Source organism: Triticum aestivum, chromosome 3A, assembly GCF_018294505.1.
Source record: "Triticum aestivum cultivar Chinese Spring chromosome 3A, IWGSC CS RefSeq v2.1, whole genome shotgun sequence".
Classification (NCBI taxonomy): Eukaryota; Viridiplantae; Streptophyta; class Magnoliopsida; order Poales; family Poaceae; genus Triticum; species Triticum aestivum.
The window spans coordinates 417,056,117-417,076,768 of record NC_057800.1 but is presented as its reverse complement, the minus strand read 5'-3'; the positions used below and the strand labels follow the sequence as shown (position 1 = coordinate 417,076,768).

At 47.2% G+C, this 20,652-nt stretch overlaps 1 protein-coding gene across 1 annotated transcript; it reads left to right on the top strand.

Annotated features, from left to right (window-relative positions):
- The first annotated feature begins 15,720 nt into the window (after positions 1 to 15,720).
- On the top strand, positions 15,721 to 20,365 carry LOC123061470 (uncharacterized). The gene is made up of 3 exons (XM_044484594.1): positions 15,721 to 16,188; positions 16,305 to 16,416; positions 19,919 to 20,365. The coding sequence occupies exons 1-3, from the start codon at positions 15,843 to 15,845 to the stop codon at positions 20,046 to 20,048; spliced, it is 588 nt and encodes a 195-aa protein (XP_044340529.1). The 5' UTR covers positions 15,721 to 15,842; the 3' UTR covers positions 20,049 to 20,365.
- Positions 20,366 to 20,652: the final 287 nt, after the last annotated feature.

The window sequence follows — 20,652 nt, the reverse complement described above, 5'->3', positions numbered from 1 at the left end:
GCCTAGTCGGAGAGTTTGGCCTACAGCCAGGGCTCCCCCAGAGGTAATGTTGTCCTTGACAACCAGACGAGCCATCATGCCTTATCGTGACGACATAGTGGAACTCTCAATGAAAGCACCAATGTCGGTGTCAAAACCGGCGGATCTCGGGTAGGGGGTCTCGAACTGCGTGTCTAAGGCTGATGGTAACAGGAGGCGGGGGACACAATGTTTACCTAGGTTCGGGCCCTCTAATGGAGGTAATACCCTACTTCCTGCTTGATTGATCTTGATGATATGAGTATTACAAGAGTTGATCTACCACGAGATCGTAGAGGCTAAACCCTAGAAGCTAGCATATGATTATGATTGTTCCTGTCCTACGGACTAAACCCTCCGGTTTATATAGACGCCGGAGGGGGCTAGGGTTACACAGAGTCAGTTACAAGGGAGGAGATCTACATATCCGAATTGCCAAGCTTGCCTTCCACGCAAAGGAGAGTCCCACCCGGACACGGGACGAAGTCTTCAATCTTGTATCCTCATAATCCAACAGTTCGGCCAAAGTATATAGTCCGGCTGTCCGAGGACCCCCTAATCCAGGACTCCCTCAGGGGCCCCGAGGCCGGCTCAATTGAGTACAGGTACCGGGTCCCCTTTGACGGAATCCACGTCTTCATCGGCAAGGTCGGCGAGACGGGCCCTGAGCTGGACATCTGCACCGACATCATCGAGACGGCTCAGCGTGCACGACCCGCCCCGGCTTAGCCAGCCGTAAGGTATGTCTTTGTTGGGTTCACCCATGGGGCTGAGTTGGAAGGCTCTGTCTCTGGCGGTGAGACGGAGATCTCCTCTGATGACGAGTCCACGGGCAAGACCAATTCAATGTGTCGGCTACAAGATGGAAGGATTGTGGGCTGTTCCGACGGCGACAGTATTCCGAACCCCCGTGAGCTGCCAAACAGGGTGGCGATCTTCATGGCTGGCACACAACCGGTTCTTGGCTCGACAGCTGCTACGGCTATAACTTCTGGTGCAGCTGTGGTCATGGCAGCTGGGGCTAGCGGTTTAGCTCGCCCACCGGCTCAAGTCTTAATAGATCTATTGAATGCTTTGGCGACTCCGATGGAGGTTGAGGTAACCCCAGAAAATCAGGAGCAACAGAAGGCAGAAGCGGCTAAGTTACGTGATGGAATAGCGCAAGCTAAGGCAGACCTAGCGACAGAGAACACTAGGATGGCCGCAGAAGAAGCCATTTTCGATGCCCAAGCACAGCGAATTGAAGCAGATTCATATCGGCTTAGGGTGGATCAGAACACTTCACATGAAGTCTTGAGGAGGAAGCACCGAAGTCGTTTTCCCTTGGTTTACGAGTCAAGGGACCTCTTCAACACCCCTGGGGCTGGGGCTAGTAACCCACCGGGGGTGAACCGGATAGTTGAACCGCACGGCTGACCACATATGAACAGCACTCCGCCTCAGCGAGTGATAACACCGCTGGGTCATTACTCCACCCCTCTGGACAACATGATCGCTGCAGCTACACGATTGGCGGCTCTGCCCGATGAGGGTGAAACTCCAACAGTGGTTGAAACCCGAAGGGCCGGGGAGCTTCTTCAAACAGCTCTGGTGCAGCAGCAGGCTTATTCTTATAGCCGTGATCGGATTCATGAGACCCCTTGTCCGAGCCGGAGCTACAGCAGGCACATTGACTCGCCAGCGGCCTCAAGTACTGAAAGGCACCACAACCAACCTCATGACTCAGAACGCAATGGGGCCAACGCACAAGCTTTGGTGGACCAGGCCAGAGCACGCCGGGAGGCGGAGCTGGCGGCTCATCAGCACGCGTCGGTTTACCCGACAGCTTCAATTGAGGCAGGAGTGACTTCCAAGGATTTTGATGTACCGTGTCTAACGGCAGCTATACGAAACGAGCGTCTACCCAAGGACTTCAAAGGCCCTCGTAAGGTGCCTAATTACACAGTCGATCAACCTCCTGAGGCGTGGGTGGAGAGTTATGAGATGGCCATGGAGATGCTGGATGTTAGTGAAGCTGCTTACGCCAAGTACTTCACCATGATGTTAGAAGAGATGGCTCGTACCTGGTTGAAGGGATTGCCGGCTAATTCCATCGGGTCATGGGCGGAGTTGCAGACCCGGTTTATCCAGAATTTCTAATACACGTGCAAGCAGTCTATGTAGATTGTGGATCTGGTTTCTTGCGTTCAGGCCGAGGGTGAGTCTATGACCAGCTGGGTGCGCTGGGTCTCAACCATCATACATTCTTCAGATAACATCAACATTGGCTCAGCGGTTCTGATGTTGGAGAAAAATTGCTGGTTCATTCCACTCAAGCAGAAGCTTGGGCGGCTCAAGCGTCATTGCAATGACATGGGTGAGCTGATGGCGGCTCTAATTAAGTATGCCGACTCTGATGGTACCAAGGACCCCGATTCAGAGGATGAAAGATTGGGAAAGGGAAAGAAGAGTAATGGCATGAAGGGACAACTGTACAACTCTGCCGGTCAGGGAGGCAAGGTAAGCGCAAGGCTGATGACTTTGTGGCTAACGCAGGTACACGCAATGATAATCAGCACCATAGGGGACCGCAGGGGCCGCCGGTTTCGAGGGCAGGGTTCGACCTTGAAGCAATGTTAAACCAGTCGTGTCCAAAACACGGAACGGATCGTAAGTCAGCTACTCATTCATGAAGGATTGCAGCATAATGAGAAGCTTTCGGGAATCCATCCAGCGCCACCATGGCCCAAATGGAGGGTCAGGGTCCGGTTCTCATGGTCCGGGTCATGGAGGCGGTGGTTCAAGTTCCAGTTTTCAAGGTCACGGTAACCAGGGTGGTTACAATCAGCAGAGTAATCAAGGGAATCAACAGCAGCAGCAGTCCGGTTATCAGAGCAATCCGAAACAATTGAATAGTGGGCAGTACCACATTTTCACCACTAGTTTGTGTAAACGGGATCAGAAGCTTTAGAAGAGAGCTATGAACGCAGTTGAACCGGCGGTCCCACATTATCTACGATGGTCTGAGCAGCTTATCGTATGGAGTCGAGAGGATCATCCGCCCCGGGTTGATAATTCGGGTCATCTGGCTTTGGTGGTGGCGCCTCAAGTTGGGGGTTATAAGTTTACTAAGGTGATCATGGATGGAGGTAGCAGCATTAACATCCTATATTATGAGACCTTCCGACGCATGGGACTGACAGATAAGAATCTTAAGCCGTGAAACACTGTCTTCCATGGTGTCGTGCCAGGTAAATCGGCCTATCCAGTGGGTAAGATTTCGTTGGAAGTGGCCTTTGGAGATGAGCATGATTCCAGGTCTGAGGCATTAACCTTCGAAGTGGTCAAGATCAAAAGCCCTTATCATGCTCTGTTTGGGCGGCCGGCTTATGCTAAGTTCATGGCAAGGCACTGTTATGTCTACTTGCAGCTTAAAATGCCGGTCTATAAGGGCACCATCACAGTACATGGGAGTCGCAAGGTGGCCCTGGAATGTGAGGAGGGTGATGCGGCTTATGCGGAATTAGTTTGTGCAACGGAGGAGCTGAAATTTTACAAAGATAATGTTGACCCGGCAGACATGACGTCCTTGAAGAAGCCAACCACAGAGCATGATCCTTCGTTAAAGTTTAAATCAGTGGACGATACTAAAATGGTTGATTTCACCCCTGGAGACTCATCTAAACAGTTCAGCATCAACGCTAATCTGATCTGAAATAGGAAAGCGCGCTCATCGAGTTCATCCGTGAGAACCAGGACATCTTTTCATGGAAGCCTTCTGACATGTCGGGTGTACCGAGGGAACTCGTTGAGCACACTCTTAATACTAATCTGAAGTTTAAACTGGTCAAGCAATTTCTTCGCCGGTTTAATGAGGAGGGGCGGAAGGCGATTGGTGAGGAAGTGGCCCGGCTTTTGGCGGCCGGGTTTATCATTGAAGTTTTTCATCCTGAGTGATTGGCTAATCCGGTGCTGGTACTAAAAAATAATGGCACTTGGCGAATGTGTGTGGATTACACAGACTTAAACAAGGCTTGTCTGGCTGATCCATTTGCTATCCCTCGTATTGATCAAATCATTGATGCTACGGCGGGTTGTGAGCGTTTGAGTTTTTTGGATGCTTATTTTGGTTATCATCATATCAAAATGGCAGTTAAGGACCAGGAGAAGACAACTTTCATTACTCCGTTCGGAGCCTTCTACTATGTGTCTATGCCTTTTGGGCTCAAGAGCGCCCAGGTGACTTATCAGCGGTGTGTACAAAATTGCCTTCACAATCAGATCGGGCACAATGTTCATGCTTATGTAGATGACATTGTGGTGAAGTCAAGAGAGAAAGAGACCTTGATTGATGATTTGAAAGAGACATTTGACAATCTTCGGGTCTACAAGATGATGCTTAACCCGGCCAAATGTGTCTTTGGTGTGCCGATAGGCAAGCTATTGGGATTTCTGGTTTCTAACAGAGGCATCGAAGCTAACCTAGAGAAGATCAAAGCTATTACGTCTTTGGCTAAACCGGCATGTGTCAATGATGTTCAGCGACTGGCGGGTCGTATTGCGGCTTTGAGTCGGTTCACGCAATGTTTGGGTGATGAAGTAAGGTAAGGGAAATCAAGAGACTTACATCTGGCGGTGGGTTAAGCTTGCAGAAAGGATTTAGACACACTTTGCTGCAGTCTTCGAATTTGCTATTTACAAGTGTTGTTGCCATTTCAATAATGCCATCTTCAGTCAGACGCAGAGAGCTATGGCGTAATGGATCGTCTGTTCCTCCGGTATAAGTACACATCAAGCCAGATCAGCGGCTTAAGGGTATGATCCGCCATGCAACCCAGCAGCGGATTAAATCAACTCCGGTTAAACCGTTTCCTAGCAGAGCTTGGACTTTTATGATTGTAGGGGCAAGTTTCTTATGTTCGGCGGCGGTGAGTTTCTCAAGGAGTTGATGTTTTGAATCAAGACATTCAACACGGTAACCCGACAATGGATTTTCATCAGCCGGCGAGATATCTTTACAATAGAACCACGTCTGGTTCCAGTCCTTGGGGTGACTCGGTAGAGCTGCTTGAGGGAAGATGGCGTCTCTTCTGCGTTGAATTGAGATTCCACCAAGTTCTAAGCTGGGCCCGTTGGTGAATTCATTTTGGCGGTTCAGATAGAAGAATTCCCTGGAAAGCTCGACGCTAGGCTCTTCTTGAAGGTATACTTCACAGAAAACTTGAAAGTTACAGATGTTTGACACGTAGTTAGGTCCGATGTCTTGAGGATGGAGTTTGAAGAAGTGCAGAACATCCCTAAAGAACTTAGAGCCGGGCGGCGAGAAGCCCGGTTCATATGATCAGTGAATACGATGACTTCACCATCCTTTGGTTTAGGTCTCTCTTCACCTGGGTCAGGAGCGCGGTAATGCATGACACTTTTCTCCGGCAAATATCCAACTGTGACAAAATCTTTTAAAGTACCCTCAGTGACGATGGAGGGAACCCAGTTACATGTAGTAACTGTCTTTGGCGGCATGGTGAAAGGACAACCTAAAGGAAGGGAATAATTTGCCGGCTCAAGTTAGTTGGTGAAATCACAAGTTAACAGTTACAGTGTATGTTCAGAATGGCGGCTTAAGCGACGGCTAATGATATATGAAGTAACGATAAGCCGGTAAAGTAAGCCGCCATGACTAAGATATTCAAGATCTACCAAGAGTGAAATTTGCTAAGTGTTGGGACAAACAGTTTCCATAGATTAAAGCTATAAATTCGGATCTGCAGCTGTTCAGAAAAAGGAAATAAATTCTAAACCTACAGAGGCGGTAGCAAAAAAGTGGAGGTGCCCCAGAAGAGATCTATCACAATGAGGATATGTTCCAATATCAAAAGCGGGTGCTAATGTTGGTGAACGTAGTAATTTCAAAAAAAATCCTACGCACATGCAAGATCATGGTGATGCCTAGCAACGAGAGAGGAGAGTGTTGTCTACGTACCCTTGTAGACCGGAAGCGGAAGCGTTAGCACAACGCGGTTGATGTAGTCGTACGTCTTCACGGCCCGACCGATCAAGCACCGAAACTACAACACCTCCGAGTTCTAGCACACGTTCAGCTCGATGACGATCCCCGAACTGCGATCCAGCAGAATGTCGGGGAAGAGTTCCGTCAGCACGACGGCGTGGTGACGATCTTGATGTTCTACCGTCGTAGGGCTTCGCCTAAGCACCGCTACAATATTATCGAGGATTATGGTGGAGGAGGGCACCGCACACGGCTAATAGATCTCAAGGATCAATTGTTGTTTCTCTGGGGTGCCCCCCTGCCCCCGTATATAAAGGAGTGGAGGAGGGGGCCGGCCAAGGAGGGTCGCACGCCCAAGGGGGGGAGTCCAACTCCCACCGGGAGTAGGACTCCCCTTTTTCCTATTAGGAGTAGGAGAGGGAAGGAAGAGGAAGGAGGGAGGAAGGAAAGGGGGGCCGGGCCCCCTCCCAATTCGGATTGGGCTTGGGGGGCGCCCCCTCCCTTGCTCCTTTCCCCTCCTTTTCACTAAGGCCCAATAAGGCCCATATTCCTCCCGGGGGGTTCCGATAACCTCCCGGTGATCCGGTATTGTCCCAATCTTACCCGGAACCTTTCCGGTGTCCAAATATAGTCGTCCAATATATCGATCTTTATGTCTCGACAATTTCGAGACTCCTCGTCAAGTCCGTGATCACATCCGGGACTCCGAAGAACCTTCGATACATCAAAATATATAAACTCATAATGAAACTGTCATTGTAACGTTAAGCGTGCGGACCCTACGGGTTCGAGAACAATGTAGACATGACCGAGACACGTCTCCGGTCAATAACCAATAGCGGAACCTGGATGCTCATACTGGCTCCTACATATTCTACGAAGATCTTTATCGGTCAGACCACATAACAACATACGTTGTTCCCTTTGTCATCGGTATGTTACTTGCCCGAGATTCGATCGTCGGTATCTCAATACCTAGTTCAATCTCGTTACCGGCAAGTCTCTTTACTCGTTCCGTAATACATCATCTTGTAACTAACTTATTAGTTGCATTGCTTGCAAGGCTTAAGTGATGTGTATTACCGAGAGGGCCCAGAGATACCTCTCCGACAATCGGAGCGACAAATCCTAATCTCGAAATACGCCAACCCAACATGTACCTTTGGAGACACCTGTAGAGCACCTTTATAATCACCCAGCTACGTTGTGACGTTTGATAGCACACAAAGTGTTCCTGGGTAAACGGGAGTTGCATAATCTCATAGTCATAGGAACATGTATAAGTCATGAAGAAAGCAATAGCAACATACTAAACGATCAGGTGCTAAGCTAATGGAATGGGTCATGTCAATCACATCATTCTCCTAATGATGTGATCCCATTAATCAAATGACAACTCATGTCTATGGTTAGGAAACATAACCATCTTTGATTAACGAGCTAGTCAAGTAGAGGCAAACTAGTGACACTTTGTTTGTCTATGTATTCACACATGTATTATGTTTCCGGTAATACAATTCTAGCATGAATAATAAACATTTATCATGATATAAGGAAATAAATAATAACTTTATTATTGCCTCTAGGGCATATTTCCTTCAGCTAAAACTGTTATCGCACAGTTCGTACATTATTTTCAGATCAAAACTACGTGATCTAGCAAGGATAAGGAGGAGCCGCGATGAACACTGACGAACACCGAAACCCTAAAGAATAGATCCATGAAAAGGAAAGGGGGAGACTTACTGATGCTAGCTAACAACAGAGGAGTGCCTCGGTGTTTCTGGACCGTTCAGGGCGATGCAGCGGCTGGAGTTGATGAAGGGGACAGAGGTCAACGGTGGCGGAGCTCGTGAGGGCTGGTGCATCGCGAGGAAGAAGAATACGAGAAGGAGAAGAGAGGAGAATGAGAAAGGGGTGGTTTGACCCTATTTATAAGGAAAGGGGCAACAAGCAGGCATGAAAAATGAGGAGGCCAAATGATGATTATCCAGCTAATTGGACTCCTCGATTTTTGGAAGGACATTAAAGATAAAGATCCGTTAAAGTGACGTCATGGCGGGTTTCTAAAATTCCTGGAAATGACGTCATGGCAAGTTACGAGGTTTTCACAGCATATGCAGAAGGATTTTTTCTAAGTGTTGAAGATTGACATGAACAAGTTCAAATCAACCTGGGGCCTAATGTTGGGGATATGACTATCAGATATGACCTGCCCAGGAGGGGCCGGGTCAACAACAATGGCGGTTCATCTATTATGAATCCCAAGAGTATACTAAGATGGCAGTTCATAGATAGGCTTGTAAGAGGCCCAAGTCCAGAGGTGGCTTAAGGCCCGTAAGTGTAAACCGCCATGTATGAGTAGACTTGTAATGTAAGGCATGTAAGATACGTCACCGAGCCGGATACGTTGTATGAGCCGGCCGGGACTCTGTAGGCTGCAGGGCGTCAACCCGTGTATATAAGGGGACGACCCGGCAGCGGCTTAGGGCAAGAAACATCAAATCGAGAGCTAGGCAAAGCGTGTTTGCTTCCTGGTAATCGAAACCCCAGCAATACCACCTCAACTGGAGTAGGCCTTTACCTTCACCGCAAGGGGCCGAACCGGTATAAACTCTCCGTGTCCTTTGTCCCGTTTAACCCCTTTAAGCTAACCTCGTCGCAATGGCTCCACAACTAAGTCCTTCCATGAGGACATCTGCCGTGACACTTCCACGACAGGTGGGGTGATGGTGACAATCAAAGGAGAATGCACTGGTTTGCGTGGTGTAAGTTGTGTGTGCCAAAGAAAGAAGGTGGAATGTGATTTCGAGATATTCATTGTTTTATCCTAGCCCTGCTTGCGAAATAGGCTTGGAGATTAATTGACAATCCGGACTCCCTTTGTGCTTGTGTTCTCAAAGCTAAATATTATCTAGATTGTGATATTTTGAATGCAACTCTGAAAAAGAGAGCCCCATTCACATGGCATAGTGTTATGTCAGGGGTGCATAAACTAAAAAGAGGTCATATATAGAGGATTGGTGATGGTAGTCGGATCAATGTGTGGGATGATGAATGGATCCCTAACTCACTTACTAGGAAAGTGATCACGGCTCGTGGATGCAGTTTACTATCAAAAGTAAGTGATTTCATTGACCCTGTTACGGGTCATTTGGTTGAAGAGTTGGTTTCTCAAACATTCTGCCAAGTTGATGTGGTGCAGATCCTTGCAATTTCGTTGCTTGAATTTGACATGTCATACTTCGTAGCATGGAACTTGTGCAAAAACTAGATATTCTTAGTGACATCAACATACTTTGTGGAGTGACACATCCAATATGAGCATTAAATATCAGGAGAAAATATAGCCGGACCCTCACAGAATTCACCATTATGGGGACGATCTGGAGCTTAAGCTGTCTTGCCAAGATTAAAATTTTCCTCTGGCGAACTTTGTTAGGATCGCTACCATGTCGGGTGACTTTGGCTAATAGACATATAAAGTTAGTAGGCAATGTCCTACATACGGTATAGGAGCAGAGGGTATTTACTTGTGCAAAAGTAAATAGGTATGGCGGTTACTGGTTTTAGACTTTGCTATTGATAAAGCATGCGATGTAGATTATGCGGGAGAAGTTGTGCTATAATATTTATTGCTACAACCAGCTGAAGAATATGTGGTCCTCGGCCTGGGAAATTCAACGGAAACAATTGCTATTGGTTCTTGGTATTTATGGTGGGAGAGGAGATTTTTTTAGAATATGCACGAGTGTGCATATCATATATTAGAGAAGAAAGGGGTGAAGAAACCCTCCATAAGGTTTACATACTATTTACAAGGCACTCCGGTCTCCACTTGCCACTCACTCTCAAATATGAACTACTCACCACTAGACCGCCTACTTATACCACTAAGGCCTCATTTGGTTCATAGGGTAGGAAAATCGTAGCAATAGGAAAGTCATAGGAAATGAGATAACATGTATCTTAAATCCTATGAGTAGGAATAAGAAAGGAGATGCCCTTTGATTCACATCATAGGATTTTTTCCATTGAGTCTAGGCTAATGTTTATTTTCCTATGAAATGTGGAGGATAGGAAGAATTCCTCCATAGGAATATGATTCCATTCCTATAAACCAAAGGGCTCTACAGAAATTTTTCCTATAGAAATCCTATCCTATGAAATTCCTACAAGATTCTTCTAAACCAAAGGAGACCTAAAGAAGGATTCCAAGCCACCCTTGAGCAGTCCTGCTGACCTCTCCATCCTTCGTGATCAATGTTCCGCAACAGTAGTTGAAGTGATGGTGTTTCTCCATTGAAGACTATTGCATTGCGGCGTTTCCACAATTCTCATAGTCCTAGAGTAATGATCCTTTTTAAGTCTCTAGTGGAACTATATATCGCTACACGTGTGGAGCACCATTCCACCAGTGTATCCTCTGGCGCCGGAGCCTATCTTGGGTCTCGAAGCGCACTCACATCCATAGCCACAATGTTCTTGCAAAGACGTAGGTGAGTAGTATGTGATTGATCATTTTGACCTGTTGGTTAGAAAAGGGACATGTAGTTTGGTGAGGCATTCCGCGTCGAGCTAATCGGTCTGAAGTCCAATAGCGGCTCCGCATGTCCAACCATGCGAAGAAGTGGCATTGTAGAGGTGCCTTCTGTTTCCACACGAAATCCGCATATGGTGTTATCTCTCGTCCCATAAACCATGCCGCGTACACTGATCGGGTGGAATAGGACCCATTGGCCTCTAGGCCCAACAGATGGCATCATCCCTCTCTACATGCAGTTCCACCACTAGCACTCTTTCCCATAACTGCATGTATTCGTCGATATTCTCGAGCTCGAGGTTAGGGCCAACATCCGTCGCCCAAGTGTTATCCAGAAGGGCTTGCCGTAATGAACGTGAGGCCTTGATTCGAGGAGCCACTACATCATATATGTTAGGCGCCACATCTTGTACTCTGCTACCATGGAGCCATTTATCCTCTCAAAATAGAACCGTATCCCCATTGCTAATGATTGCATGTGTTGCTACCTGGAAGATCCCTCTCCCTTCAGAAGTGACGTTGATCTCAAATTCCGCACATGGCTGCTTTTTGTCTTAGCCATAGCCATCTTGCCTAGGAGAGGAGAAATTTAGTGCATGATAAAATGTCCAAAAACCTAAGTTCATATCAATGGCAATAAAGAGCTTTGATTGCTAACTATACTATGGGAGGGATACAAAGGTGATGAACAAGTGACATGTCTAGGAAAGACCAAGGAGCAACTATGTGAAGCTAAATGTGGATGGGGCTTTTGACTCAGACTTACTCAAGGGCTCGTATGACGCTGTCATGAGAGACTCAAATGGCAGATTCGTCATGTCGGGAAACGGGGAAATCGATTAGTGTGGGGATGCGCTTATGAACGGGCACTGGCCTTACAGTTTGGTTTCAATTTGGCAACTACAATCGGGTCTAACCGCAATGAGATGAAGTCAACAACATCGAGGTGGCAGAGACAATGAAGAAGGGAGGCCGCACTTTTGGTCTATCGACGAGACGACGATAGTTTTTGATGATATATATCACCTTTTGTGTGATTTCTCGCATATTTTCTTTAGGGCAGCACTCTGCGCCGGTGCGCCGGCCCAAACTTTGGGCCGGTCCAACCCTGGCCGTTAGATGCGCCCCCGCATAGCCGTCGGATCACGCCCTTTGCCAGCGATTGTCACCCTAGCACGTTTTCAGATCTGAAGAAAAAGCACCGCTGCAGGTCATGGCGGCCGCCCCTCGTCGCCACGTCGCGCAGCGCGCCGTCGCCCTCCCTCGTTTGCCCTCACCGTCAATAGTCGCCGCCATTTCGCCGCTGGTCACTGCCACTTCACCGCCGGTCGCCGCCCTCGCTGGTGGTCAGCGCCTCCCATACGTTTCTCGTCGGTCGCCACAACCCCCACCCTCCCCCACACGTGTTTTGCTGCGCGTCGGAAGATTACCGGCGTTGGCGACGGTGACTAGTGCGCTGTATAACCATCATCGTACCGCTGATGCTTCCAGCCATGGATTTTCTCAAACCGTCAGATGTGGATGCTGGAAACATATTTGATATATGCTGGAACCGGCTATTGGAGATGCTGCATCCAATGATGGGTTTTGCTGGAACCAGAGCTGCAACTGAAAGACGCAGTCATTGTCGTTTGTTACAACCGTATACGGCAAAAGCTGCAACCACGTTTGCGCAGAGCTACAAGCTTTTCACACGGGAGCTGCAAACATCAGCGACATAGGTCGATGAATGTTACAAATGTACATTGAAAAAGCTTCATCCATGTTCTCAAAAAGCTGCAACCCGCGAGTGTGGTGACCACGCACGGGGCTAGCGACATGTCGTGGATTTGTGCTACATGCTACAACCGGCATTGAAAATTGCTACCACCAGCATGCCATATAGCTACAACCGCAATCGCATTTTGCTGCGTCACAAAATAGTGCATTTTTTTTTGCTGGAATCGATGCAGCTCCACGGACAGCGGTTGAAGCTCCACTGGACTGCGGTTCTAGCTCTTGTGGACACGGTTGCAGCTCCTCGTGCCCAGTTGCAGTGGTCTGATAAAACTATTGTATTTCGCTGGTTGAAACTTTTTCAAACTACGGTTGAAGCTTTCATATGAGTGGATGTAGCTTTTTAGTGTGCGGTGTCCAGTTGAAACTTTATATGTCGCAGGTTGAAGCTTTCGAATAAAATTGTTGTAGCTTTTTTGGTCGTTGGTTGCGGCATCTCTAGTGGACGGGTCCAGTGTATGAAACTGTGAGCAGCAACTCGCGGACGACATGTCCATGACAGCTTCCCAACTCCAGCTTGCCGGGGTATAATGAATCTGCAAACCGAGGGCAATGGAAAAAGTGTTTGTGGGCGCTGATGTTGGAGATGGGGACCTACATGGGATTGGGGCTAGCCAGCAGCGGGATCTGAAGGAGGAAGACGAGGATCGGCGAGATCTGAAGGAGGAAGACAAGAAGCAGTTGAGAGAGAAGGGGATCGGGAGGAAGAAGACAGCGGCTGAGCGAGAGAAAGGGGTTGGGAGGGACTGGGCGAGCAATTGGGCCAGCTGTCGCACGAGGCCCGTGGGCTGATGTTTGCATGAAGAGGAAAATATGAAACATTCGATTACCCTTTATCGTACGCGCCGCGCGGGACCGGTGGAAGTTTCAACCGGTCCGCCGGCCACAAACGTTTCCCTTTTCTTTATCATGCCCCTAGAGAGACTAATTGTGTTGTCCATAATTTAGCCAAACTAGTTAGAAGTGCGATGTGTGTGGATGGATGAAAGATCCACTCGTGGAGATTGTTGATATTCTTGTGAAAGATAATATGGTGAGAGTATTTTGATAAAAAAGATAGTTCTGTAAGAGAAACTCCAATGGGGCGACCCATTTCGTCTGCGGCCGTCCGTTTGGATCGGCGCGGAGAGAAAAGGCGGCCCAACGCGCCGACCCAAACGGACGCGCGTCCGTTTTTTGTCCGTGGGCAACCCATTCCCGACCCATTTTTGAGCCTGATTTGCGTCGACACGGACACGCGATGGACGCGCGCGCGCTCGCCTACTCCTGTCCCCGGGCCCGCTGGTCTGTGGCACATTGGCCTCCCCTCTCACCCCCGGCCAACAAACAACCCTCGCCCCGCCTCCTCCATCACCGCCGCCGTCGCCCATTTTTTTCGGTGACTCTTCCAGCTACCGCCGCCTCCACATCCGCCCAGCAATGCCGCCTCTACCCCCAGTCGCCCGCCGCCACCGTTTTGCCGCCGGGGAGCAAACTGGTTCCCGCCGCCGCTTTCCCCAATGCCCAGCCGCTCGCGACCAAGAAGACGCCTCGCCGCCCCCGCCACATACGACCGGCACGCTCGTTGGACGCCGTCACACTCGTCGGACGCCGGCAGGGCAGCTAGCTGGTCTGTGGGCGCCGCGTCTCCGCTCGCCGGCCGTCTCCTTCTTTGACGCCCGCAAGCTGTTCGACAGATTGCCAAGGTACGAAAATGGACTCCGCCGACGAGTTCTTTTTCCACAATTTCCTTTGCGACTCCGACGATTCGTCGTCTGACGAGGAGGAGGAGATATTGGCTGCCGTGTTGGTCCATCACCACATGAACAACCAGCGGCCGTTGTTCTGGGGCTCCATTTCAGGCCACCTTCCGGCGTTGAATCGTAACCGAGAGAGCGGGCATTTCCTTCTCTGGAAGGACTACTTTGATACAACAAGCCCGTTGTTCAAACATCACAAATTCCTCCGCCGGTTCCGTATGAGTAGGCACGTTTTCAACCGTATTAGAGAGGGAGTGGTCGGCTATGATGACTACTTCGAGTGCAAAGAGGATGCTGTCGGCAATATTGGTTTCTCCTCTTATCAGAAATGCACTGCCGCCATCCGAATGCTTGCATACGGAGTGCCCGGTGATCTATTGACGAGTACGTCCGTATGAGCGAGTCTACATGCCTAGAGTCCCTGTATAAGTTCTGCAAGGTTGTGATTGTTGTTTTTTGGCCCTGAGTACTTGAGAGAGCCGATAGCTGAAGATACAGCCCGTTTGTTGGCGATGAATGCCAGCAGGGGCTTCCCGAGGATGCTTGACAGCATAGACTGCATGCACTGGGAGTGGAAGAACTGTCCTTCTGCTTGGCAAGGGCAGTATAAGGGACATGTCAGGGTTTGCACTGTCATACTAGAGGCCGTGGCGTCTCAAGATCTCTGGATCTGGCACTCTTTCTTTGGCATGGCTGGATCACACAATGATATCAACGTGCTTTAGCGCTCGTGGTGTTTGCTAGGCTTGCCGAATGCAACAGCCCACCGGTGAACTTTACTGTCAACGGCCACAACTACGACAAAGGGTACTATTTGGATGACGGTATATATCCTCAGTGGACCACTATTGTCAAGACAATACCCAACCCGTCGGAGATAAAAGGAAAAGATTTGCCCAAGAGCAAGAGAGTGCTAGAAAGGATGTCGAGCGTGCCTTTGGTGTTTTGCAATCTCGATGGGGCATCGTTCGGTATCCTGCTAATACTTAGAGCACGCAGAAACTATGGGAGGTGATGACTGCTTGTGTGATCATGCACAATATGATCGTAGAAGACGAGCGTCCGGAACGTATGTACGATCAATGCTTTCAGTTTCAGAGTGAGAATGTTGTGCCTGAGCATGGAGTAGCGGCAACATTTGAGCAGTTCACTCAGTTTCATGAAAACATGCGTGATTGGGAAACTCACGTGCAACTGCAAAATGATTTCGTTGAGCATATGTGAACTCATGTTGGCAACCAATAGATGTATCTTCTTTTATTCGTTTGCAAAATTATGTGAAACATTTTTTATTTGTATTTGGCCTGTAAAACTATACTATTTATTTTTATTTTTAACTATGAAGACAGTAGAAAAAGTTCCTAACTATACTATTTATTTGGGCGGCTAAACTATTTTGCTTGTTAAATTTTCGTTTCATAATATGTTGTAATGCAAATCAATGTAAAATTAGGCAGCCAGCCGGCCACGTCTGTACATATGGATCGACGCGTTGAGCGCGCTGCCGATCCATATGAAAACAGGTCGGACACCGGACAGGTGGCTGACCCAAACGGACAAAAAGCAAATGAAGTCGTCATCCGTTTGTATCGGTCCGTTGGGGTTGCTCTAATAAGAGCAGTAGAGATTGATCTTCTCGCAGGTTAGATTTCCGTTGTGAGTCACACACTCGCAGATCTGGTAGGAGTAGTGCTTCAGATAGCGGACCCAACCAGGGTAGACCAGGATAGTGTGTATTCAGTCAGTGCAGAGCAGAGCAAATCAAATCAGACAAAACACGATGGCATCAGCAGCGCCATTCTCCGGCAGTCTCCTTTGCCTGACAAAACCAGGAACACCACAGCCCCCGTGCTTCTCCCCTCCGCCGTCTCGCTCCCACTTCCACCTTCGAACCCGACCCCCCAAGGCAAAGAGGCCAGTCGCCGGAGCCATCGCCTCCTCTTCCATGGCGGCAGCCCAGCCACAGACGCGCGATGGCCAGCAACAAGGGGCGGAGGAGGCCATGAAGCTGCTGTTCGTCGAGATGGGCGTCGGGTACGACCAGCACGGACAGGACATCACCTCCGCCGCGGTGCGCGCCTGCAAGGATGCCATCTCCTCCAACTCCATCCCCGCCTTCCGCCGCGGTAACCCAATCGCTTACCTGTTTCCCTCGGTTATTTCGCCGAACACCTCCCCGGCACACAAAGCGTTTACTCGGATCATCAGCTGACCCTGCTTTTGGTGCCGATTGCGTCCGCAGGGTCGATACCAGGGGTGAACAGTGAGCAGATGAAGCTGCAGATTAAGCTGGGTGTCCCGAGGCCGGTGCAGCATCTGTTGGACTTTGAGAGAATCAAGGCCGTCTTCCCCTAGTGAGCATTTTCTCTGCCTTTTCTTTGTTTCTATGAAATCTTCAAACTTGACCGTTCAAGGGCAGGAACTAGAATCAAGTGCAATGCTCCATTGTGATGGGCTCTTATTTATGACAAGAAAATTTTCACGGTCCTAGGTTAGTGCTGGCTCAGTCATTAGAGTGAGGTATATATTCCTTATTGCAGAGCATGCGTATTTCAATCTTGGTTAAGGGAATTAGTCAAAATGCCTATTATACCGTCTGGGCGTGAATGGCAAAGCTGCCAAAGTTTTATCAAGCAGCACAACAGAAGGATGTGTGGTCAGTAATGTACTGAGTGATTTAGAATTCTCAACACCACCATGTGTTTCAGATGTGGAAGATTTTATTCAGGTCAGAAAACATTACCACCACGTGTACTAGCAAGTGTAAGTAACAAGGTGGCCAAACCAAGGCTAGTGTCTCATTAAATGTTCAACTTTATGAGGCATTATGCAATGTGAGGTAAGATAACAGTCAACATCACGAAAGCACCTTATGTGGATATACAGGAGAGCAATCATGCGATTTACATGACTTGTCGAGAAGATATACTTGCAAGAGTTGAATATTGCATATTGCGTAGTACTCATACAGTTCCTAAAAGCTATAGGCATTCTTGCATGCTATATTTACTAATTGGGGGCTCTTTTTAAGCCACCACTTCTCTAGAGGAATTTATTAGAAGTTTTCAAAAGGAGATCATCTGACTATTGGTTTGATAATACTCCCTCTGTCTCAAAATGTAATAGTGTCAAAAAACGTCTTACATTTTGAGACAGTACAAGGACCCTCAGATATTTGTAATAGTTTTTGTTGTACACGATAGCAGAAGTGCTACTTGCACATGATACATGGTACACGTGAAGTTGATTCGTCCCTCGACAAAAGAGTCCAACCAGTCATAGTTAATCAGAGGAGAGAAAAGTTTTGACGGACACATTGCCCTATCGGATGGATACAACAACTATTCCATAGATGTCATGATATTGTGCGTACCTATCAAGTTGAACCATCTGTCAAAAAGAAAAATGAAACTGAATAATCGTAATTAGCAGGAAGAAAGCTGCTGTTGGTCATGTTCCCTAATAGGATAGATAGTTATGTGTTGGCACAAGTACGAGGAGGCTGCTAAGAAATAGTATGCATCTATCTTATACTTCTGAAAAGAGGGTGAAATTTCCTGTATTAATAAGAGACGGACAGGATCTATGATGGATGCTATGTATTTTTTTTCACCACCCATTGATTGTGGTATATGCTGGAATAATGTAAGGGAAAAACAAATAAAACTTCCCCGAAACTAAATGTTTTGTGTAGCATAGCCATTCCATCTATAGAAGAGAACGTCTCATAATTCTCAATCAATATTGCCTATGTAGAAAGTGGTATATGTTAATGTTACATCAAGATTATGTCTGTCTTAGGTATCATATATACACATATTCTCAGATTAAGTAAACAGTTGGAAATCCATTCTGATTAAGTAAATAACAGGCGAGCATCCTCATCAATTTTGAACATAATACATGTGCCGTGATTTCAGTTCATTGGTCTTTTTAAATCGTCCTTGAATTTAACAAATGTGTCAAATTATCCATTAGACTACAGATAAGTGTACCAATCCTAGATAGAAATCTAACAAATCAATCTTGGTTGACAAGAAAAAACAGTTCTTGGAAATCCTAGGTCATTGGGCTGCAAGACTTCCGAAAATTGGAAGTAAAACAATTGAGAATGACAAATTGACAATACAATTAAGTAAATCTAATTGAAGTAGTAATAGAATTTATCTTTGGGTAGCAATTTAAAAGTATGAAGGGCGGGCCGGGCACAGTGGTAGTCTCTCTCCATTTGTGGCCTGGCGGCCTGGGTTCAAACCAGCCTCTTTGCAGAATTATTATGCAAGGGTAAGGTTGTCTAGAAATTCCCTTCCCCAGACCCCACTTTGTGTGGGAGCTTTCAGCACTGGGTACGCCCTTTAGCAATTAAAAGTATGATATGTTTTCAGTAATATTCTTTCAATGTATTCCTATATATCTCAGTATCTCACATATAACAAATTCTGTAAATTGTTGTACTGTGATGTGATTTAAAAATTATAGCCATCCAGTTACATGGGGCTGATGACTAGGGCTTAGTTTGGCAGCACAGTTTTTAGAAAACCGTGGTAATTCAAAACTACAGTGTTCCAATGTGCGGGCAAGGAATACTACAGTTTCTTAAACCGTAGTTTTTTTCAGTTTTACCAAAACTACCGAGGTGTTTGGCTGGTGCTGTTTTACCATAATTTTGACCGGTTGTTACGTGTGGACGGCAACTGAACCTAACTCAGCTACACTAAAGGAGTTACACGACCGGACTAATTAGCGTTTGCTAACGGCCGCAGGCTGCATGCAGTCGCCATGCATGAGGTCAGCACGTCTGCACCTAGATGCTAGTATCTTTAGCAGCCTGAGTTTTCACTTGTATGTCTATCCCTGCCTCCTGTACTTCTAGCAAGTATGTGTCACCTAATCTAGCACCTGGATTTGCGCATTGCACAGGTGGCTGATGTTTAAGGCTTCAACTAACACACCCATATGTATTCTGCTTCAAATGAACACGCCATTGCAAGGTATGTTAATCTTCACGAAAAAAAAGTCCTGCTTTACGAATGTGATCTACGACAAGTTAGCATGTGTGTTCTATTATCAATCATTTTGGGGGGAATCCTCTAAAACTTTATGCCTGATATGTGATATGCACATCTTAGCAGGCGCGTTTTATTGTAAATCGGAATGTTTGGTAATTTTTTGACGTGCTAACGTAGGGAAGATGACTAATTGGCTATCATCGAAGCTTTGTATGCTAGTGATAGAACTTCGGCCAATCACACACGTATTCATACATCCATCCTTACGGGAGACCGAATTGAGATGTAAAAGAGATTTTCAGATGGAGAAGTATATTTTTCGTAACTTGGTCCAGTGCCTTTGAGAGGGATGCCATCTAAGAGATACAAATTTTGTCTCGGTGGAAGAACAGGTAGGCATATTTCTTTATGCCGTTTCGAACAATGCAACCAATTGTACACTCCAAGGGCAATTTCAGCATAGTGGTGAGACCATAAGCCGCTATTCCAATATTGTGTTGAACGCACTCATGATATTTTCTGGAAGTGTAATACAGTTGCCTCCAATTAATGTTCCTTTCAAAGTTGCAAGCAATCCAAAATTTATGCCATATTTCATGGTATTATTCACAGTAAACTCACCACAGTTGAGTAATATTAGTGTCACAAAGGCTTGGATATAAGCGCATCATAATCGACAATAGCTAACTTGGGAGTTAGAGGGCTTGCCTAGGATATCTGATTCCGAGGCTTTAATTCAGTGGAGTTACTGAACTACTGATAATTTGCATCTTGATGTACCACATGACATGTTATACTCCCCCTTTTAGAACATAATATCTCATATCCTTTTTTTCGTTATTTGTAGTGGTGAGATCACCAGCTGCGAGGTCGTTGACGGCGGGATGATCTGTTCAAGTGGAACATGCATCGAAGCAATGGGAGATAAAAACGATGACTGCTACATTGTCAATGCTGCAGTCTACGTCGGTTACTAATGCTAGCCTGGAGGAATTGTTGTCTTGGAACAGTGGAAAAATTGAAAAAAAAAACGGCCGGGAGAGGGAACTGGAAATTCTCGTAAGCAATAAGTATGTATAACTGTTATGCACAGAGAAAGGGCCAAAATAGGGGGAGACCATGAAGCCTCCCCGTAGTCCTGCTGCCCGTCGCCGGTTATCTTACCCTAAGAGGCTAAGAAGGCAATCTCGCGGTGAGCTCCATTGTTGGAGTTCATTGGAATTGGCCTGTACATTGTCATCTCGTGTTGTATGGTATGGGGAGCTTGAGGATGTTGACCGCATTCTCTTCTTTTTGTGCCGTGTGATCGGCTGAGAGGTTGCCCTGAAGTATTGCCTTGCTACTAGGTCCACGGACTCATTCAAACCCAATTTGTCTTAAGCTGGGAGAATGGAGTCTTGTCTTCTTTCTGCTGCAGTTATGGCTCGGGTGGTCTTGCCTTTGTGGCTGCTAACCAGGAATCATGTGGTGGTCCGTGGATTCACCTCTGCATCCAGTTACACAAGTTGAACATATGGGGCTGGCCTCGGCAAAGCGCGTGCAGTCAGTAGGAGCTGAAGGTGTGCTGGATCTGTACAAGAT

What these genes read in the sequence shown, in the direction of transcription:
- LOC123061470 (XM_044484594.1), top strand. Translation starts at nt 15,843, where the DNA reads ATGGCATCAGCAGCGCCATTCTCCGGCAGTCTCCTTTGCCTGACAAAA. An exon ending in CATCCCCGCCTTCCGCCGCG is followed by an intron (nt 16,189 to 16,304) that starts GTAACCCAATCG and finishes TTGCGTCCGCAG; the next exon opens with GGTCGATACCAGGGGTGAAC. An exon ending in ATCAAGGCCGTCTTCCCCTA is followed by an intron (nt 16,417 to 19,918) that starts GTGAGCATTTTC and finishes CGTTATTTGTAG; the next exon opens with TGGTGAGATCACCAGCTGCG.